Source organism: Archocentrus centrarchus, chromosome 17 (assembly GCF_007364275.1).
Source record: "Archocentrus centrarchus isolate MPI-CPG fArcCen1 chromosome 17, fArcCen1, whole genome shotgun sequence".
Lineage (NCBI taxonomy): Eukaryota > Metazoa > Chordata > Actinopteri > Cichliformes > Cichlidae > Archocentrus > Archocentrus centrarchus.
In genome coordinates this window covers 6,072,537-6,096,188 of record NC_044362.1, presented here as the reverse complement: position 1 = coordinate 6,096,188, position 23,652 = coordinate 6,072,537, and the positions used below count along the sequence as shown (strand labels likewise).

The 23,652-nt window shown below is 41.4% G+C and overlaps 1 protein-coding gene across 5 annotated transcripts in view; it reads left to right on the top strand.

Moving 5' to 3' along the window:
* ctnnd2b (catenin (cadherin-associated protein), delta 2b) overlaps positions 1–23,652 on the top strand; it is a 194,722-nt gene that overhangs the window by 157,264 nt on the left and 13,806 nt on the right. For all 5 annotated transcript variants that reach the window (XM_030752045.1, XM_030752044.1, XM_030752042.1 and 2 more), the window contains 5 exons: positions 5,441–5,627; positions 13,686–13,803; positions 15,142–15,324; positions 20,931–21,104; positions 22,104–22,254. In XM_030752045.1, the coding sequence (XP_030607905.1) occupies positions 5,441–5,627; positions 13,686–13,803; positions 15,142–15,324; positions 20,931–21,104; positions 22,104–22,254 (813 nt within the window). The remainder of the gene's footprint in view (positions 1–5,440; positions 5,628–13,685; positions 13,804–15,141; positions 15,325–20,930; positions 21,105–22,103; positions 22,255–23,652) is intronic.

Here is a 23,652-nt window from a genome sequence, read left to right as displayed (position 1 = left end):
AAGTATTATTTTTAGATTTTGCAGGATGTAGGCCTAATTCATTATTTTCATCACAATAAGCAGCCTCTGTGGTGTTCACAAATTAGGAAATGCTTTACTGGCATGGACAGCACTTAAAAACATTTTAGTAATGATTCAGGCATACATACATGCATGGATTAACTGCAAATTACAAGCAACACATTTTGTCTCTACACACACACACACACACACACACACACACACACACACCACCCTCTGACTTTCCAGGAAACATTTCCAGATTATTCTGCATACTCTACTGAATACAGTTGTATGTAGGAACTACTTTCCCCACATAGCAGACACATTTGGGCCTTTAATCTGGGCTGCTTATGGCAGAACTCAGTCACCACTCTGCCAAGTGTTATGTAGGCCTCATCTTGCCCAGAAGTCATGAAGCATGCTTAACATGGGTTGTGGCAAGTATTGTGTGTGTGTGTGTGTGTGTGTGTGTGTGTGTGTGTGTGTGTGTGTGTGTGTGTGTGTGTGTGTGTGTGTGTGTGTGTGTGTGTGTGTGTATGCGTGGCCCAAATGTCAACATGGAATGAATATCTGTCTCATAAGATGGGTATGAGTAGCCAGAGAAATAAAGACATTGATTCTTGAAAGAGATCTTGCTGGCCTTTGACAAGTGGATTTTGTTTAAATATTTTTGAGTCATAGTCAGAAATCTTTAAAAACCTACATAACCAGAACTATCCTTATACACTATCAGTCAAAAGTTTGGACACACTGTGTCCAAACTTTTGACTGATAAAATATATGTACAGAGAAATCATCTGTTTCAGGTAATTTACATCTGAGAACTTATTGCCTACCTTCTTCTTCTTTTGGCTGCTCCCTTTAAGGGTCGAATCATCTGCCTCCATCACATCTGGTCTCACGCATTCCCCTCTGTCACACCAGCCCTCTGTTTGTCCTCCTTCCCTGCAGCCATTAATCTTCTCTGTGGTCTTGCTCTTTTTCTCCCGCCTGGCAGCTCCACATTCAGCATCCTTTGTGCATTATATCCACCATCCCTCCTCATCCAAACCATCCGAGCCTTGCCTCTCTAACTTTGTCTCCAAACTGCTCAACCTGAGCTGTCCCTCTGGTGTAATCTGGTGTCACTCCCAGTGAAAATCTTAGCATCTTCATCTCTGCCACCTCCAGTTTGGCCTCCTGTCTTTTTGTCAGAGCTGCCATCTCCAAACTATACATCATAGCAGGTCTCTCTTGTTAACCTTCCCTTTCACTCTTGCTGCCATCCTTCTGTCACACATCACCCCTGACACTCATCTCTATCCATTCCAGCCTGCCTGCACTCTCTTGTGAATTGTCTGTTGTTTTGGATGGTTGATCCCAGGTATTTAAACTCATCTACCCTCACCATCTCTACTCCTTGAATGCTCACCTTTGTACTTATCTCCCTCTCATTCACACGCATGTATTCTGTCTTGCTCCTACTGACTTCATTCCTTTTCTCTCCATAGCATACCTCCACCTCTCCAGGCTCTCTTCCACCTGCTCCCTGCAGATCACATCTGCAAACATCATAGTCCACAGAGACTCCTGCCTGACCTCATCTTTCAGCCTGTCCTTTACCATTGCAAACAAGAAGGGGCTCACAGCCGATCTCTGATGTAATTGCACCTCCACCTTGAACCCATCTATCACTCCTACTGCACAACTTGCCACTGTGTTGCTGTCCCGTCCCTATCATATACTTTGCCTAGACCCACAAAGACACAGTGCACATCCTGAACCTTCTCTATACTATCAGCACTCTCACAGCAAGCATCGCATCTGTAGTGCTCTTTCAGGGTTCTTGATCAATCCGCGATAAACCATGCTGCTGATCACTGATTGATCATCACCTGTCTCCTTAACCTAGCTTCAACAACACTTTACCATGTCTTGATGCATGCTCAATCATCCAGGTAAGGAAATCCCAGAAAGCCGGTTCAGGAAGTAGCATTTCCAGCGGAAGAAATGTTTCATCACTCATCCAAGTGACTTATTCAGTCTCAGCTGAACAAATCACACTATGTCCAGATGAACAGAATCAACTTTCTGGGCACTCTTTTCCATATCTCCCTGGTATGACTGATCAGTTTTATCCCTCTGTAGTTGCTCCTTGTTCTTGAAAATTGGTACCAGTTTCAGTTCTTCTCCATTCCTCAGGCATCCTCCTTCTCTCAAATTGTTAAACAATCTGAACAGTCAAAAAAGTCCACTGCCCCCTCTCCTAGACATCTTGAAACCTCCAGGTATATCCAGGCATGTCACCTGGTCCAAGTGCCTCTCCACTCTTCATCCTCTTCATAGCTGCCCTCACTTCCTCCTTACTAGTTCTCTGCACTTCCTGATTCATTAACTGTCCTCCATCCGACCTCCTACTCTCATTTTCCCTGTTTAAGACCTCCTCAAAGTGCTCCTTCCATCTTCTTAACACATTCTCTTCACCTGTTTGCACATTTCCATTTCTCTCCTTAATCACCCTAACCTGCTATGCATCCTTTCCAGCTCGATCTCGCTGCCTAGCCAATTGATTCAAGTCATTTTTTTCTTTCTTTAGTGTCCAGCCTCACATACAGCTCACTCAGCCTCTCTTTGCTGTATGCCTAGCCTCCCAGTAGTCCTGTCTACTTTCGTCAGCTCCCTGACTATCCCACTTAGCTAATCTTAGCTTAAAAGCAGGTACTAACTGTTAGCATTGCTCCATAAACCTGTCCACTCCAAGAATGGTTTATATATATATATATATATATATATATATATATATATATATATATATATATATATATATATATATATATATATATATATGTAGTTAATGTTTTGTGCATATTTGAGATCCAGTTGTAGAAAAAGAGAGAAAAAAATGATTAATCATACTGTTACATACTGGAGTTGTTTACTGTGATGTTAGCAACTTGATACCTTTAGAGCTTATCCTTTATTATCTCTGAACAAAACCCTAGTTAGGCTGTCCTTGGATATAACAGCTGGCTTTGCTAGCTAACAAGATAAGAAGTGTAAATAAGGCATTTTTAGAATTGCTGAGATGTAGTTTTTTACTGTATCCAGTAATGCCGTCAAGCTAATGTGAGCTAAGCAAATGGTACCTTCAAAGAGTTAAAAGTGAGCAGTTAATAGTTAAGGCTGTCAATGGGTGTTGGTTTGTTCATTTAAACTTATATAAGATTGGAGGATTCACTTTATAAAACTACGGCAGAATAAAAATCTCTTTTCATAAAGAAATACACCAACATTCACTGACTCATAGATGCCAAAGCCAGCTAGAATTATTATATTAAATGCCAAGGTTACTGAAGGAAAAAAGAACCAGCAAGCCTTCTTTGGCCTGTTGAGCAGGAGATAAAATGAAGTGGCAAGAAGTCACTTTTGCTAACATGACAGTCCCAGCTAATTGCTGCCATGAAACCAGAAGCAAATCATTTAAAAATTCCTTCTGACCACAAACAGGCACTGCGCCCTCTTAAACACACTGAGTCCAAACAGCAGGCAGGGTTAAGACTGATTCGTCAAGGGGGCTTAGATGGCACTCAAAGACATGTACACACAAACGCATATGAGAACAAATTTAGACAAACTCACAAAGACAGATAACAGAAGCTGTAATTACAGAGTCGCTGCTCAGCCGTGAGTGAACAACACAGCTCTGAAGAGAGGACGCCTCATTCCAAACACACACACCCACACAGATCTAAGGATAGGATGTTTTACCACTACTACAGCTATAATTACTACCATAAAGGAGAGTGCTAGATAAGTGCAGATATGACTATGGGTGGACACTCTCAAATGCTTAAACATATAATTATAGGAGTACATAGATTAGGACACAGGCAATTTGTAAGATGAAGGTCAACAAGAATTACAGCGTTGCAGCACTTCAAGGTTATCACAATTTGTGCGTACAAGTGTGCGCTTGCACGTGTGCGAAACCGCTCAAGAAATCAGAGTGCTTAATGTCAGAATATGGTGATTTGCCTCTTACCCTCTTTGTCCTTTTCTTGATAGGTTCAAACTGGTGTGTGTGTGCGTGTGTGTGTGTGTGTGTGTGTGTGTGAGTGAGAGAGAGAGAGAGAGAGAGACAGAGTCAGTGAATATTAGTTAAAGCTTTTGTCTATCCTATTATATGTGTGTTTGTGTGTGTGTGGCAACTGGGTAAAGGAGTGGAGCTTAATTGGTAGGAAAGAGGAAAGTTACTCCATTTTCTTGGTTGGCTGGTCACTGTATGTTCAATTCAGGTGAGGATTAAGAATGGGAGAAGTGTGCAGTGGAATTTTGTCTAAGTGATTTACTGCCTTTGGTACTTCTATTAATTACAGCAGCCCAACAGTGACTTGTTGGTTTTGGGATGTTAGAGTAACGATTGAAATTGCCTTACTCCTGTGGTAGTAGTTGGGATTTATGTATCTCTGTCCTGGTAATTGTTGAAATTTTCTCTTTTGTCTATCCTAGTATGTGTGTGTTGTCATCATCAGTGATTCAATGAAAAAAAAAAAAATCACGTGAACAATTTATATTAAAAAAAAAAAGCATGTATGTTCAAAGCTGATTCATGTCAAACCTGAACTAGTTCCACACTATGTACTACAAAGCATGATGGTATCCTCCTGACAGCATTTAGGTGACATCAGAGCAGCTTTGCTACAACATGGCATTGATTCTGAAGTTTCTGGAAGTCTGCTGAAGGTAGTGGAACCACATCTTCGTGAAGTAAACCCTCATTTATTGTTTTATTGGTCGTCGCAGAGAGTGCAGTCTAACATGTCGGTTCAAAATCTCTAATAATGACTAATGACTGTGAAGCCCAGATCTTATAATTTACATATTTTTCATACTTAAACAGTTCAGTCGCCTTTATGGTCCCATGATTGGAGGCATTCATCTAAGGGTGAAGGTGATAAGTATGAGCACCTTTACATTGATTTGTAGTTACGCCTGCCTCTGTGGCCACAGTTATACGCACTTGTGAACGCTGACGACTTTTGTCTAGAGGACAGAAGAGTAGTTGATGCATTTTATGGAGTGTTTGTGAGGACGTGCAAAGTGGAGAATACCCAGACATTCACATAAACTATAACACTGGCGTCTTTGGCCATCATTAATTTCATTATCCATACCTGCTTTACCTCCTGTAACATGTCAGACTGTCTGTGCAAAGGTCTGTCGTACCAGTTTTTAGAACATGTGTCTGGCTCTTCAGATTGCTTTAAAGCTAGTAGCTGTCTCTGCTGCGGTGTTTGGATCAAGCTGCTCACTAAAACCTACTAAATATTTTAGTGGTTTCTGGCCTGAAGATGTCTTTCTGTGTGCCTTTCTCTCCGTCTCCTTCCTGCTTCTCTTTTTTTTCTTTTCTCTGAACTGTTTTTTTTTTTTTTAACTTCTGTCTTCCTGCTTTCCTCAGGTGTTTTGTGGAACTTGTCGTCATGCGACGCCCTGAAGATGCCCATCATCCAGGATGCCCTGGCCGTTCTGACCAACGCTGTGATCATCCCACACTCGGGCTGGGACACCTCCCCACACACGCAAGAGGACCGCAAGCTGCACCTACACTCCTCCCAGGTCCTCCGCAATGCCACGGGCTGTCTCCGGTCAGTGCCTCTACCTGTTTCTTAGAAAAAAAGTATTCACACATTTTAAGAATCACATGTTATATAACTGCTTCAGCAGAGAAATCACTTTTGTGTAGATGTTTTGCTGTTCACAGTCTACTATCAAAAAATGTCCCTGTTAGTTAAAACAGTCAGTTATTTTTAGATTGTACTCAGTGTTATTTTTAACACCCTACACACAGAGAACTGATAGATTTAGTTGCATTTAAGATGACTCACCATTTGGCTTCAGAGCTGTTGTGGCTTTGCTTTTTCTCACTGGAGACGTGATGCTAGTCTTACAGTTTAGTCTGGAAGTAGTGACACATGCTTTTTTTTCTTTTTTTGACACGTGCTTTTATTGGTTCTTTTAGTTCTTTACTCCAGATTGTTGGATTAAAAATAAACATTTGAATTTGAAGATGAATATTATATATATATGTATTATATGTGTACTGTACCAGTCAAAAGTTTAGACACACCTTCACCTTTCAATTTTTTTTCCTACATTGTAAATTAATACTGAAGTCATCCAGACACATAAGAGGAATAAGAGGATCAGGATCATGAGATTTGTGTGTGTGTGTGTGTGTATACACACACACACATATATACATATGCATGGATTTATTGAGCTGAGGATGAAGATAGCTACACAACCAAGGGCACAATTCCTCCAGCTCACTGACACTGGCATCTCCTTTATGTCCCATTAGAGGAGAGGCTTGCAGACATGAACACGGTTCTGTGCACCAGCCCCACTACCAGTATCACTGAAACCAGTGAGCTCATATCCTCCTGAGTCCTTACGTCCTCTGTAGTGGTCACAAAAAAACTTACATTTAAAGATACTTTTTTCCCCCCTGAGTTCTCAGGAGGATGTATGCTACTGCCGCAGTAATCCTAGAAACACTGGGGTATATGATCAAACATACATGTACAGAAAGCCCCTTGGAAAAAATAAGGCTGGAAGCCAAAATTGCAGAAGCCTGGAAGGATGTTAGTTGGCCAACAGAGTTCAGAAGGGTGTCATGAGAGCCAGGTCTTGGATGAAGAAGTGTAACAATGTGTCCATAACTGAGGTTCTAGAAACAATAGCTTACAGCTCTGGCCACTTGGATGAACCAACACACGAGAGTAGCAGAGGCCAAGAGAATAAATGGCTTGTTCTCCAAAGACCCATCCAGGGTGTACTCTCAGCTACAAGGGAATGATAGTATGAGCGCAGACCCACCTAGAGATGAGACTGAACAATACTAGAAAAAGGTGTCACACAACACCAACACCAAGTGGCTGGTGGACCTAAGAGTAGAACACAGCAACCTCCCGGAACAAGAAATAGTCAACATCACAAAGGCACACATCCAAAAATAAGCCTCCAGAACGAAGTGCTCTAGAGCCTGACATGAGCCACGCTACTGGCTGAAGAAGCTAATACCATTTCATGATCGCCTAGCAGCGCAAATAAGTGGCCCAGCCTGAGCAGAACCTAATCTGATGCCAGATTGACTACAACTCAATACCCCACACATGGATACTGGAGTTCTTGGCATTGTACAGGGCTAATAGCGTGCTAATAATGTTCATCAGGAACTCAGTGGGCCTTGGAAGACAACACTGGAGGCAAATTCCAAGGCAATCACACAAGTTACCCTCAAGTGCCAGCCTATGGAATTTTTCTGGCTAGAACCCTGACACCAAGCTGTATGCCAAGACTGAGCAAGACATCAACTCACTGATCCATCTTACCAGGATCTACAGCAAGGACATCGGAATGCTGTTCAGACGGTATAAGTGTGGCTGAATGGTTGCAAACAGAGGGAAGATGATCTGAACTGGAGGGGTGCAGTTACCAGAAGGTGTACCATCGATAGATCGAGGGAGTGGCCGACATCAAGAAATCATACCAGTGACTAGAAAAGGCAGGATAAATTGTTCCAGCAGATTCCAGGCACAACATCAAAAAAATGCAGTCTTAAAAACAGCCAAGATACTATGGAGAATCCTCAAACTTCCAAGAACATACACACATACTACCCTTCCTTTTTTTATATAGTGATCAGTCACAACATTAAATCCCTTGTTCAGTACTGTGTAGGTCCCCTTTGTGCAGAGCAGCTCTGACCTGTCAGGGCATGGACACTAGACCTCTGGGGGGTATCTTGTTGTGACTGGTACTGCCTTTGGGTCCTTTGGGTTGTTCTGTTCCAGCTACTTGCCGCATTTTTGGAAATACACAAGGCTTTTCTCATATCTTTGGCTTTTGCACAGTGTTGGATAGTTTGATGTCTGTCTGCTTTAAGTAGTTACCTAAATGAAAGTCCATTTGGTGTAAGTACTAACAATGCAGATCTATTTGAAAGTCAACAAACAGCTTCAACCAGTTTTTCATTTGAGGGCCAAAATGATTGTGAATGGCTACTTGAATCTTTAACACTGATTTTATGAGTCTATCTTATATCTCACATGAAAAGGCTAATCATTTTCATTTCAAATGGAGTAGAGGTATAAAGTAATGTTGCACATAATATTTGTATTGGTGAGAGGCTTTCAGTATTACCAGATCTTCATGATGAAATTTCTGTGGTTGACTCTGAGCTCATAAATATTTTTGATGCAGACATTTAAGCAGTGTGCTAGACTTTTTTTGATGTGCTATTCATTCCAATCCATCAAACCCTACAGCATCAAAAGAAAAACCCACATCTTGCAGACAGTATTCTTGACAAGTCTGCCTGAAACACTAACAGTCTGTATGTACTTTATATTTGTGTTTCTACCTGCCTCTTATTGGATGAATCTATCCTGCATCTGTCAGTATTCCTACATACTGACAGCATGTTATACAACAAAACAAATAAGTTTGATTCAATAATGCAGCAGCTCACTTCATTCACTGAATTTTCTTGACAGTTGGACTAAGAATATTTCGAAACATTTCCTCTCGAGGATGTGGCACAAGTGCAGTGCGAGCTGAGTGGGAATGCTGCCACGGCTGCATTTGCATCTCTTGCTTCCTGTTGACGTGCATGTGTCTGTCTCGCTGAGTAACTCGTTGTGTGGGCCATTAATCTCAGCCGCAATATGTCTCCTCGCCCGCCCCCAGTGAAAATAAGCTACGCATGCTGGCTACTTACAGACGCTCCCATAGCTTCTGATATGTGTGTGTGAAAAGGCACACATCTGGTACAGCGATGCATGTGTATTTTTTGATTCTGGTTGGCGTGAGTGTGTTGCAGGAGATAGCTTTGTGTGGATCAGCTCCCTAAACTCGAAGAGCTAATTCATCTTTCTCACGCCTCGTTAGGGAATGCTGGGAGTCTGATTAAAGATTGAATATTTCATGGCGGGTTTGGTATATCGCCGGCCACCTGCTCTCTCCTCCTCCTCTCTCTCAATCGCTCTCTCTCTCTCTCTCTCTCTCTCTCTCTCTTTCCATCTCCCATTATCCGCCTCGTGTTCTCATTTTCTCTCTCTCCCTCTTTTAGTTACTTTCTCCTCCCTCACTCCATTTCCATCTCGTCCTATTACTCCATTTCTCCTCTTTCGATCATATTATCCCGCCTTTATGCCTTTCTTCCTCTGTCTCACCCCATCTCAGCCACACTGTCTCTCACTTTCACACAGGCACATTTCCTCCCTCTGCTAACTCACTGCTTCACACCATATGCTGTCGAGCCAATGGGGAGAGCTAAAACTTGTGCTGTTAGCCAGCTGAATCTGAATTACATACATTGAATACAACAACTAATGAAGAGCCAGTAAACCCGTTCATTCACTGTACTTGTGAACTGATTCTCTTGCCATACCTTAACCATGCCTCTGGGACAAATTAGATCACTATCTGGTATCAGTGTGTATGAATGAAGACGAAAATGTGACGCAGTTAGCCAGTTTTGTTTGGGGGTTAAATTCTTCTCATGGAGACGCATTTGAACTATTCTCCTCTCTCTGAAACTACATGCAGAAATCAGCACCAGCTCTTACACTCTTACATAATAAGGCAGCAGGCATTTCTTTAGCTCTTAACTGATCTACCAATAGTCCATATAACGAATGATCTGTGTGGGTGAGAGAAGACAGTGAAGGGCTGTAATAATCACTGATTTTATGAGGCCTTTTTGCAGAATCCTGCTTTATAAACGCATCTTTAGAAGTCATTTTGTTTGGAATTTCCTCTGTTTTGTTGCTTTACTGAAAAAAACAAAAAAGAAGAAAAATGTGCCATGAAAATTTGAAAGCAAAAACCTAAATTGTCCATCATGTTGAGGAACACTCATTGATTATAATGCAGTTTTGGGCATTAACTTGCCAGATTTATATTTGACTAAATGTGCACACAAACAAGGAGCACATGCATGTAACTAAATACATACTGTATGTGGAATGAGACTTTTATTTAATCCAGCAGAAACCTGTGTTTGATTAGAGAATTAAAGATTAAAGAGAGGCAAAGAAATGGTCTCCCTAAAGAGCGGCATTTTTGTCGATGGACATTTTCTCTCAGCTGCAGCTGCACACTGTTGTGGTCAGTTTTTAAAGCTCCCTTTATAGACATATAACCCTTTTTCGGCATTGTGATTCTCTCCTTATTTAGATTCTTCACAGTGAAAGATCATAATGAGAGATAATCTGTAGCCCTGGTTTGTAAGGGAACGCTTCAGAGGGATTAATTATCTCTAATTGACTGTGGTTAATTAAACTGAATCTATTAACAGGTAGTAGCCAAAATAAGGGAAAAGTCTGCAAGAAAAAATATATTATAAAGGGGTTTAGAAGTATTCTTCAAGTGCTTTATTTTGGCATTTATCTGCTTGTGTCCTATCTGGTGTGCAGTGCTCTCAGTCAGTGCTGTGTAGCTGTCTTAGGACTCAAGGCAAAAAAACATCCAGGAGAGATTCAGACTAGTACAGTATATGACAGATTGTCAACAACCTGAAATATTTAAGCAAATATTTGAGAGTATAATGAAAATATAATGCTCACATAACTGTGACACACTCCACTGAGGGTCAGGATCAAACAGCCGGCTGTGTTACTCAAACATGTCACTACTACATGTTTTCCCTGCATCACGTTTCAGGTCAGGACATTCAGAACCACATACTGTAACCTTAACAGACTTGGGTATTAAAGCATAAACATGACTGGCCATTAAATGAATGTAACTATTGATTGCGTTTACAAGCATAACCTTGCATATTCTATCAAGAGGGGAGCAGTAGCATCAGCTCTTGCCTTGCATGGTATCTCCTCTTGCTCCTTAAAGCTGTGCCTTTGACGTCATCCAGTTCATAAGACTAATGTGTTAGGAAAACATTCAAACACCTACCAGGTCTCCAGTATTTGTTCTCCTTAGTGAAAGTATCTTGTGCTCCAACTTGAACAGGTGTATTAGCGAGCAGTGGTTTTGCTTTTTTCATGTCACTAAGGTTGTGCTGTTCTTTTTTGTTGATGGGACACATTTGAACTATTCTCCTCTCACTGAAACTACACGCAGGAAATCGTAACAATTTAACAAGATGGTGCCTCATTCCATTTATACGGTGATTGGAAACATTTAGAGGTAGACCTTTAGCTGTTCTACCATTTGCTTGCGTTTTTGTTGAGTTGTATTTTGTCGATACAAGTCCAGTGACACTCCATTAAGCTCTATTTTTCTTATAAATCCTCAGTCAAAAATTTGTATGCACCTTTGTTTTTACAGGCTAGCTGCTGCCCTTGTCTGTCAGGTGTTTGGTGCTGGATACGGTAGAGAAATACATCAGTATTGAATGTTTGTCAGTCCAGGTCCAGTGTTCACACTGCTTTTACATCTTTTTTTGTCTCTGTGAATTCCTGAGTGGCTCTAAATGCAGCTCTGTGCTTCTTATCCGGTCTCTGGCGTTTGCCTGTGTGCTGTTGGGTGGACTGGATAGGGCAGAGAGGCACAGAGTAGGTTTGTGAGCTGCCTGCAGGGGCTGAAAATGAGCTTGACAAACGCAATGAGGCTGAGCCAAACAGTAAATTGTACCCTAAAACCAAACCTGAAATGCTCTTTAGAGCCCAGGGGAACGACAGAGTCAGATGATAATTCTGTGGCTATTCACTATGAGTGACCCCCTCTCTCATTACACACAGCCATTTGATTCCAACGGGTCGAGCCAAAAAGTGATTTCTGGTATTTAAACTGTTGTAAATGACTTGTTGGTTTGTAATCTGCCAAACATATCTGAAATATATCTCTCATGAAAGATATCGAGTCATTTTAAGCCAGAAAAGAACATTCCTGTCACAGGTAGATGCTGCAATCAGTTTTTGGTAAAGTGACTTTTATGTATTGAGGTCTTTTTCAACAGAAATGTGGCCAAGAGGGCAGCAGAAATCAGAACAAATAGAACAGAAAAGTTCTGTAAAGATATTTGAAGTGGCCAAAAAGGACTGGATTGATTATAAAGTAGAACACAGAGTAGATACAATAACAAAGTCATAATAAATATAATTGAAAAACTGGTTATTTCTTTATTTTATATATAACTCCTTTTTAACTCCTGTTTACTACAGACTTTTACCAACATAATCAAAAGGATTAGACATAAAAAAAAGAAACAGAAACATCAGAAATCCCTTCTTGTGGGTCAGAGTGGGGCAGACTGAGGGCGTGGAGAAGCGGGCGGGTTGCTGGCTGTGCAGAGCAACAGAGGGACCGTAGCTGAACTGAACAGATAGTCCAGAGTGTGGAGAACTAATCTGAGCAAATAAAGAGTGAAATCCAGAGCAGCTGAATCGGTTTCAGGCCTGAGGAGCAGAGATGAGGAGGTGAAGCGGCAGACTGAGGCGGAGCAGCGGGGATGAGAGGCCGCTGGTCCGGTGATTGGAGGCAGATGTGGATGAGATGATAAACTTTGACTGTTCTGTACGTTTAATCCAGCTGTGAGGTGGAGTTTTAAATGTAGGCAATGAGCTGTTCAGTCTGTTTCACAGCGAGCGCTCTGTTTTTACTGTCTTTATTTTAGCACAATACCGCACATTATCCAAATGTAATTTTTTAACATTTCTCAATGTTCTTCTTCTGTAATAAATAAATCATTTAGATCTGTTATTTGTTTATTAGTTTATTCTAATGTGTGTTTTAACTTTCTATAATGAAATGATCCAAATCATTTATAAAACTAATAAAACCCCTAAAAATTCATTTGAATACTTATTTTGTCACATCTTACTTAAAATGAGAAAACCTGGATGAAAGTCAACGAGTGCTGTTTTTTGGGGTTGTTTCTCGGTTACTTACTAATGATATGAGAAGATAATGTTGGTCACATTAATTAGACAAAACAAGATACAAATAACATTTGAATTTCTAAGGAAAGTGGAGTCTATGATAAAATAAAATTTAGAGACATGGTTAAAATGTCATACTAATTGGCTGTAGCCAATTAATCTTCTGAGTGTAACAGCATTATATTTTTAGGCTTTCCATTGGCTGGTCCACTTTTTACTATCTACCTTGATAGCATTGATGTTAAAACTATAGTAAAAAGCATATATGAAGCCTTTAATGATGCTTAATGAATGAGTTTTCTATTTACACAATATCCACATTATAATAAGCTTCACTATCATAAATGGCCAGTTCAGAGCCAGTGGAGTATTCAGACATTAACAGAGCTTGCTTAATTTAATCACTAATTCATACTTCTGCATTTGGTGTTTATTTGTGTGACAGAATGAATTAGATGTGTCACACTGCAGCTCAACAACACTACGGCTTTTTAAATGAATTTGTTATTCTGGGAGAAAACTTGGAGGAAGAATGCAGAGCTTTGTCTTGGTGCCATTTCTCACTGACACCGAGGGCACAAGCATTTCCTAGCCATCTCTAATAGCCTGACATTTAAAGGACATTGCACCCAGCCTCTCTCCTCTCTGTCACACAGACAGGCAAATGCAGAACATGTCCATATGTTTCAGCAAGCACATGCACTCACTCACAAAATCCGGGGGGGGAAAAAAGTACTCGGCAATTAAGAGTGTGGAATTTTCTAAAAGCTGTTCTGTTTGTGTGTTTGTGTGTTACAGGAACGTGAGCTCTGCAGGTGAGGAGGCCCGTAGGAGGATGAGGGAGTGTGAGGGTCTGACTGACGCGCTGCTCTATGTCATCCAGACCGCTCTGGGGAGCAGTGAGATTGACAGCAAGGTAACGCACATACACGTGCACACAAATAACTGCAAGGCATATAAACTCACACAGCCTCTAGCTCATTCACACACACACACACCGCGCGCACACAGTCTCCTGAAAAGATGCGCACCTGCACACAATAAAAGAGAATGATGTTGAAGGGTCCTGGTAATGTGTTTGCGTGTGGCCCCTTGTTTGCACACATTTCATCAAGAACTCAAGTGCACGTGGTGCTTTTGTGCTTTCCAAACGTGTGTACTATTCATGATTTGCATAAATCTGCATGTGGAAAATGCAAATGTCTTTTATCTTTCCCCTCACCGCCTGTATGTGTACACTGTATGTATTTGCACAATCGCTCTCAATCATGTTCAAAACTTGCAGGCCACAAATACTCTACAAAAAATTATGCACAGTGTAAAGTTTTTTTGTTGTTGCACTCACAACAGCTCAGGTACAGTACAGCATGAAAGAAAGAGCTGGGGTAGAGGTGGGTTGCAAAGCTGCTTGCAAATGTGTGCGCAGCTAAAGATTATTAAATAATACACACTAGATGAGTTTTGCCAGTTGGATGTATAGAAAGCTAATTAATCGGGTGATGTCATTTGGCATCTAGACCAGGTGATCTGCCAGGATTATGGACTATCTCAACTTGGCTGTAGTTGTGGATCATTTCACTACTAATTTTATATATTGGCAAGAGATCAGTCACATGACTGGATGTAGAAAGAACATCCCAGAGAGGCTTTCAGGAAAAAAGATGGAAGGGGTTCAGCATTCAGTGTAACCATGTGTGGGAAAATCATTTAAGACCATTTAAAACAGTAATAATTTGGGGATTTCACCACCTGCAGTGCAGCCGCTCTGATTTAAAAAAACAAAGAAAATCGAGTTTTGTTATTCTAGTCATTTTTTAGAGTGTACCATATATTACTCAAGCCAGATGGTCAGTGGCACACAGTGTTTCTGTGTGCTTTTATGTAAGCCCATTTGCATCCATGTGTATACGTTTGTGTGCCACATACGTACGTGTGTGTTTGACGTGTGCTGCGTTGCCGGTATGTGTGGGTATTTGTGTGTGTGTTGAGTGGAGGCTCTTCACAAGTAGATGTGAAGTTTTTAATCCACAGAAATCCTTCACAAGATCAAAGACTGTGACTGTTGACTGCATAGCTACTCACAACAATAGGATTAGTGTGCGTGTGTCTGTCTCCAATATGTGCGCTGCATGTGTGTCTATCTGTGTTTGTTCACTGTTTATACAGTCCAGTCCACAGTATGGTTGGGGATGTTTTACTGGTTACCATCTTTTTGTCCTTCATTTCTGTGTCTTTCTTTGCCTCCCTTCATCAGACTGTAGAGAACTGTGTGTGCATCCTGAGGAACTTGTCATACCGTCTGGCTGCAGAGACGTCTCACAGCCAGCAGGGGGGGTCGGAGGAGTTGGACGGCTTGTTATGTGATACTGGGGGGAAGGACACGGAGAGTTCGGGATGTTGGGGCAAGAAGAAGAAGAAAAAGAAGGGACATGACCAGGTGAGGACAGAAGAACGGAGAAACTCACACATAGCTTCTCTGTCACATAACAAACTGGTAGATCATTACTGTGGATAATAAAAACATGGTGGACTTTTGTCTTGCTGTTTTCTCTTCAGAGTCCTCTGATAAAAGTAAAGACCTTTAAGGCTGCTCCGTTCCATACATATTAGTTTGTGTGAACCTGTTCCTTCAGACATATTCAAAGAACAAAACTTCTCTGCCAGCACTGAAGCTACTGTGTTCAGCAGTGTTGACGGAGCATAAAAAGTCAGCGGGTGCAGGTTTGGTTTTGGCAGTTTACATTCAGACACACAAGTTGCAAATGTTTCAGCCTTACTGAAAACCTGAATGGTCCTAGTGCATGTGCAGACAGACAAAAACCCCTCATCTCTAACATACACAGGCATCACACTGAGCGGCAGCCCTGAGCGCTGAAAAATGCTAAATTAAAAATTTGAGGCTGTCTCCAAAAGCCAATCTACCTCCTGGCTGTAGCTCAGGAGGTAGAGCAGATCACGCACTGATCGGAAGGTCAGCGGTTCAATTCCTGGCTGCTCCAGGCTGCATGCCAAAGTATCCTTGGGCAAGATCTTGAACCCCAAGTTGCTCTCCAACGCAAGCGTTGGAGTATGAATGTGTGTGTGAATGTTAGAAAATAAAAGCACTTCGCTTAGTTACTCATGGAAGTGCTTGTGTGAATGGGTAAATGTGTTGTATAAGCGCTTTAAGTGCTCAGACTGAGTAGAAAAGCGCTATATAAGAACTAGTCCAAGCCGTTTTCACACAATGCAGTGGAACCTGCTCACTAAATCCACAACTAGCCAGTGATCCATGCCAGCCAGTTTACGGCTAATAAAACCCTGTAAAATATTTTATAAAGGACCTCTTTGATTCCTTCTTTTCAAAACCATAATCAGAATTGCCAGAAAGTTTTTGCATTCCACCATCTTGTCCAAATGTGGTCACTTCAGGCTCCAAAAAGCCTACTGTAGATGGCAACAGCCCCAATGCTAAGATCAAGCCTTCAAAATGGGACTTCAGATACCGATGGCTAACATGATAATGGATAGCTCCATCTTTTATTAACAGTCTGTAATTTACAGTCAGCTTGTGTTTTCATTTGCTACATCTGGCATATCAGTGTGCTTTTAATGAAGCAAAAAATGGACTTCAGTCTTTTCACAAACCAAGCAAATCAGAAAGTTCCTCTGGAGTCAGTGCAACCAAACCCGCGTTTCTACATCCAGATTGAAAGTCTGATGACAGGAAGCCTGGTGAAGATCATTAGTTCACATAGAAACATGCTTCCCATTACTTGATGAGGCTCCTATCAAATTACCAGCTTTATTGTATCACAGTTAAGCGCAAATAATAGAAGACAACTGCCAAATCTAAGTTAAGAATGCAATTTATTGCCTCAATGCAGAGACGGCAACTTTGAGCCTTCTCACGTGAGCTCCAGGAAGCATCAACAGCGGCCACCACGCAGCTTGATGTTAACATGAGTCTGGAAGTTGTTTTTACTGTCAGAAGTTATTTTATAAGTTGTACTTTTTTTTAGTGTTAATTCTGCCAGTGAAAAACTATGATGGAAAATATTGTTGACAAACTTGTTTTTTAATGGTGAGATCAAATTTCCTAATGATTTGTTGCCCTGCAGCGTAGCGTGCAGCTTGATTTGATGGCGCTGATGCTCGGGTAGCGTGAACGCCATTTGGCTTTCCTCAGGAAAGTCAGGAAATGGTCTGAAGACAAAAAAAGAAACTAAAGCTGAACTGATAAATAAAAACAACAAATTATTTGCGAATGGGTTAAATCTGATTTGATCCCATTGATTACATGAATCTGCTTTGTATCTGCGCGCTTTGTGGTGTCCTGGTGGTTTTTAATTTGCTGTTTGACTATTGGTTTATCCTACAGTCTTTGTTTCTCCCTGCTACTTTATCATTTTCTCCCCCTCTTCTTCTTCCCCCTTTTATTCCACACAGATATCACATATTATAGAATTTTAATGGCCTCATAAAAGCCTTCCTTTATGAGGATTTTTTTCATGGTTTGTTTAATGCTTGGATCCTACCAGTGGGTATTCCCTGACAGGGGGCCGTGCCAGACTAATTAAACCTAAATAACAATGTGTCAGCACAGATAGGAGAGTTGTTAGTGTTTAATACCGCTGTGTTAAAACACGAGTCCCAAGATGCAAAGGAGTATCCTGAGCCTATCACAGAAGAGAGGCTAAATTTTAAGAGTTCTGTTTCCTGGTGAAATAAAGTTTTCAATCCTCAGCCTGAAAGGCTTGGAGTGTTGTCATCATCCCACCAGGTGGGCAAGCAGGAACGAGGCGACGTTGGATTTTCAAATTGATACCATAGGTGCATCTGTTAAAAGTCTGGGACGAGGTCAAGTTTACTGAAAATCTTGTGAATGCAACAGCTTTAGAAGGAGTTTGTGTAGGATTTTAAAAATCATATAGGCTTGGGGACTCATATCTGCTTGGGGACTCATATCTGCTTGGTTTATTCATAGGTAATGTTACAGTATATCCTGTCCAAAATGAATCTCTTTTGAGTTGATTTGCTTGTCAGCTGCTGCATGTACCTGAATTATTTGGGGTCAGTAGAACAAACTAATGAACAGCCACACATATACATACATGTAGCATTTTACCTATAGATGCTTACAACCTGTTCTAAGACTCAAAGATACCAAGCTGGTTTGTCTCTGGGTTTCTGGTGCGTCCATCTGCCGAGTTTCATCCTGCGTTTAGCTAAAAAGTGAGAGCTCTTTTAGCTGAAGAACTGGCACAAACCAAACGGCTGCCTTGGAGGAGACTCTAACCTCTTGTCATGTTAATAAGCAATCAGCATCAGATTTTGGTTGAGTGGAAGATGTCTTTTACCACTTCCAGTGAAGCTGCAGGGATTGAAATCCTGGCACTTCCGGTGGGTGAATTGCTCATTAGCCCTGCATGCTCCTATTTTCTCTCTCTGTCATTTCTAGAAAAGCCAAAGAGAGAGAGGAGAGCTTCAAAAATGGTAGCAATGAGCCATGGCCTTTAACTTTGATTTGTTGAGCTAACCTTTTGCAAACTTAAAACCAGGCAGAACCAGGGAGCTGGAGGGTTTTAAATGTAACCCCAAGATCAGATTGTAAAGAGACAAATCATAACCTCTCCAAACAATAATATATCACCCCTCACTCTCTCCCCTCTAATGTGTGTCTCTCCACTCCACTGCAGCTGTGGATGATTACTATGAAGGAGTGATTGGGGAGCTTGTTGGAGAGGGAAAAAACTCCATCAGCTGTGGGGTAATTAGAGGAGAGGAGAGGAGAGGAGAGGAGAGGAGAGGAGAGGAGAGGAGAGGAGAGGAGAGGAGAGGAGAGGAGAGGAGAGGAGAGGAGAGGAGAGGAGAGGAGACAGAAATAAGAGGATACTAGAAATGACAAAAGGATGAGATGGGAGATGAGGGAGGGGAATAACTGAGACACATAGACGACCATATTGTCAATACTGTTTGTTGGCACAGATTATAACAAATGTCAGGGTAATGAGAGAATTATATTCCTTGCTATGTAAAAACAAACATAGACTGAAATAATGTAATTACTATTAGAATGCATACGGGCCATAATCAGACCCATACACAGTGCACAGAAACAGAACACAGGAGGATGCATTCAGTATAAAGAAGCATAACATGACAGGACAACTGTAACTATACTGTGCTGTGATTTGTGTAGTTTCTGTCGCTAAGCCTGCTCATCTTCCATCTGTTGATACATGTATCATTGCAACAGTGGTTTCTGTGGCAACCGTATTGCTCAGGGGCAGCCAGTCCTCCTAATGACAATGGAGGCAGAAGCCTTAAAACTACACATGCACCGACTGCTTTTCCAATTCTCTTTATAAGAACTGTAACCGACAGCTTATACAAACAAAAATCAACTTTTCTTCAATGCAAGATTTGATTTTCATGATAAAACTTTACAGTTTCCTCAAAACTGCGGTGAGTTAACGATGTCTAGTTTACAGAGCTGAAAATAAAGTGCTCTAGTACAGGAAAAAGGTACAAATTAATAACTGAAAATGAGTTGGTGTACCTAACATATTTGACCTCACCAAACAAACGCAGGTACAACAGATTTATATAACAAAATAAACATAATTTACTTTCATAATTTAGCCACTTAGCCTTTGTTAGTGTCTTTAAAACATTTAGCTACATTATGGTGATTTAGGTGTCTGATTCAGTTCAATTCAATTTTATTTATGTAGCATGCTGTGGAAGAGAGCCAGAGATTAATAGTAACTAATGATTAAATGCAGAGTGGGGTATGAACAGAGTAAAAACAGGTGAATGAAAAGAAACACTCAGTGCATCATAGGAACCCCCCAGCAGCCTAGGCCTATAGCAGCATAACTAAGGGGTGGTTCGGGGTCACCTGATCCAGCCCTAACTATAAGCTTGATCAAAGAGGAAAGTTTTAAGCCTAATCTTAAAAATAGAGAGGGTGTCTGTCTCCTGAATCCAAGCTGGGAGCTGGTTCCACAGAAGAGGGGCCTGAAAGCTGAAGGCTCTGCCTCCCATTCTACTCTTAAGTATCCCAGGCTTTTTTGTGCCCCCCCCCCCCCCCCCCCCAGTTTACTTTGGCCAACCTTGTGTTTTCAGTTAGCTTCTCTACACTAACCATACATTAGCATGTGATGCTTGCTGGGGCCTTGCTGCATGGAGTTTGTGTGTTGAAGTTGCAAGTTGTTAAGCCAAAGTACTGTGAAAGAAATGCGCTGCTGTTGCTCCAGGTAGGATGACAGTGTACCGCATTTTGAGCCCTCATCTCATGCTCTCCCTATGCCTGCAGGGGTCTCTCCTGATACCCCAATTTACTTCCACAATCCACAAACCTGCATGTTAGGTTACCTCAGTATCTGGCATAATAGGATAAATATCTGATGAACAATCAACAGTCTGCAAATGCAATATTTAGTAGGTGTAACATGAAATCCTCAGTAACTTAATAACAGTGTGATCAGAATCATTCCTTCATCATTTTTAAAGCCACGTGTGATTGTATAATCCTCAGTTTGATTCCATGAAAGCCGGTCCTAATCTGCATTTAAAATGCAGCGCTACATATAGCTTCAAAAAATAATGGGGCTGCATATGAAAAATAAAGCCTTTTTTCCAGGGAAGCAGCTACTCATATTGCAGTGTTACTGTGAGATCTCCTGCATCTGTAAGGTGTTTCACACACATTATTGATATAAAAAAAAAACTACATGTTTTGTAATTGCCGTGCTTTGTCACTCCAAATTTCAACTTAATTCCGTTTACATGTTCACATTCAACACACACACACACGTTAAAAATGTGTTTTTTAAAATGTGTCATCCAAGCAGGAGTAAATGTGAGATTCCAGTCACAGATGAGAGAGAAAAAAAATCAATAAATAGCCAATGATCATACGCTGCTCATGACAGTAAATCTTCTCCTTCTCCTTTCCTGTTCTTGCCCGAGGGGACTATGCTGGCACTCCACCACTGTCAAACCTCACCTCACACAGGATTCTCAATGCTTTTCTGAATTATGTCTCATCTTCCGCAGTGGGACGGCGTCGGCCCATTTCCAGACTTGGCGGAGCCCCCGAAAGGCATCCAGATGTTATGGCACCCCACCATCGTTAAGCCCTACCTCACACTGCTGTCTGAGTGCTCCAACCCAGACACCCTGGAGGGAGCAGCTGGGGCTCTGCAGAATCTAGCTGCTGGCAGCTGGAAGGTAAGAATGCAATATAGTGGCTGAATCAGAGATACTAAATGGCATCTGTAAGATGCTTTTCAAAATTCCAGTAGGTGCCAAAAAAACACTCTGAATGTAATAATATATCTCAGCACTCAACTATAAAAAGGCATAACCACATCAAATATTCTTCTGATTTTGTGCTGAAGAATATCAAACATCAACATCAACACTAGACCTTTAAAAGGCAGTTTTTAGTACACATCGCTCTGAAATCAGCATTTCAGAGGCATGAAAGGCATCAGAAACACTCCAGTAAAAATCAGTGCACTTTGTGATTAATAAAATTGTATTTTAAACCATTAATCCAAAGATAACAGCATTTTTAATGGATTATTTGCTGTTAATTACACTGTTGGTGGGCAGCATGGTGGTGCAGTGGTTAGCACCTGTTGCCTCACAGCAGTGGTCCTGGGTTCACATGTGTGGCCAGCTGGGGCCTTCCTCTGGGGAGTTTACATGTTCTCCTCACGCTTTGCGTTCTCTCCGGTTACTCAGGTTTCCTCCACAGTCCAAAGACATGAATGGGGTTAGCTTAACTGGTGAGTCTAAATTTGGCCATAGGTGTGAATGGCTGCCAGTCTCTGTGTTAGCCCTGCGATAAACTGACAACCAGACCAGGGAACAGCTGGGACACTCTTGGCAAAAATTCTTTATCATCTAGACATTTCAGATACGCTGATGTCAGTGACCACGTGGTAACAAATTAAAATCATAGGCCATTTTTGCCTGGCTCTGCTGGAGGTTTTGTCCTGTTAAAAGGGAGTTTTTCCTTCCCACTGTTGCCAAGTGCTTGTACATTTCGGGGTTATCTGATTGTTTGGGGTTTTCTCTCTAATGTTGTACACTCAAAATATGGAGTAAATAAACAGGGTAGCAGGTTGATACTGAAATAAAACATGACTTGATAGAACATATCATGTGCATAAAAATTCATTTCTTCTGCCATCTCTGTTCACCTCCCCCTGTCCTGCCCAGTGGTCCGTCTATATCCGAGCTGCAGTGCGCAAAGAGAAGGGACTCCCTATCCTGGTGGAGTTACTGAGGATAGACAATGACAGGGTGGTTTGTGCTGTGGCTACAGCCCTGAGAAACATGGCTCTGGACATCAGGAACAAGGAGCTAATTGGTGAGTAGTTCACCCACACCAATCCATACAAAGGAATCTACAAACAAGCGTTTACAAGAGAGTATAGAGAGCAGAAAAACACCCTACAGTGTGAAGGTGTGAAGGTGAGAACAGCACCTTTGTAGTCTTTTTCCAGATATTACGGGAGTAACGTTTATTTCTGACTTAATTAAAAATAATGGCTCTGAAGACTAGTTATGTTGACAGAATTACTCCTTGTTTTAATATATTATTATGATACTTGTTTCAGCAGACATGTTTAAATGTCATGTTGTTAAAATATTATTTATGTAGTGGTTTGTTGGTGCTGAGTTTGCAAATTTAGCTTTCATTTGAATGTCTTTGTATGTGTTTTACTTTGTAAGGAGGTGTTTTTTTTTTTCTATAAGCAGAGGGTCGTGTTTCTTTGAAGCATCGTTCAATGCTACAGTTTCCTTTGAGACTGAACGATGTCTGTAATAAACTCTGCTTTTCTGCTTGTCCCCATAGCAACAGCCACATGTTTCCTTCCACTTACTCTGTCTGAGTGTCTGATGCTCGATGTGACGTCTGTCTGTGTGAACGCAAGCGTCCATGTGCAGGCTGTAATGTTAACTTTTCTACTGTGCTGCCATGGGGGCGTGCAGGTATATTTTGATAGGACACATTGCTGTCCGGGGTGTACCCTGCCTCTCGCCCTATGGCAGCTGGGATGCACTCCCAGTTTGAGCGCTCCTTAATTGGATAAGCAGAAGAAAATGGATGGATGGATATTGCCTTTCCCTCATCTGTGTTGTGCGATGTGTTTCTAATGCAGTTTATCATGTAAACACACGTTGTGTAGCTGAGTGCTCGGTGCTGTCAGCAGCAGATATTAATAGCATCTGCAGTGAGAGGTTTGCTTTGAGCCAAATAATGCAGAACTTCACATCCCGGCATGTTTATATCTTTGTAGTAAAAGCAGTATAAATAGCCATGGTAATTAAAAATAAAAAAAAAAAAGAAAACACACACACATCATAATGTCAGAAACACTCCTGTGCCAGCGCGGTCATAGTTAGACTCATTTTGAAGTTCGTCACAGCTTATCACGTTACTGCAGCATCACCTTATCTACACACTTCCCAGCTGAGTAAAGTGTGGTAACTATCATTAATGGTTACCTCTCTGGTTCTGCTACTCCACTCATGCACACACAGCAAGAGAATCACTTCCCACAATAAACCAGCTAAGCTGGACTGAGTCACTGACACAGGTGTAGATAGATGTTGAATCACTGGAGACCGGTGAACTGTTAGGGGCTTCGTTTAATTGTGATTTGTTGTTTGTGCTGCTGTGCCCTGTGCATTGACTCACAGGTGTTTTTTTTTTTCTTTAAAGTTTGTTGCCAGCCTGGTTGAATCACTGCAGTTTGATGCT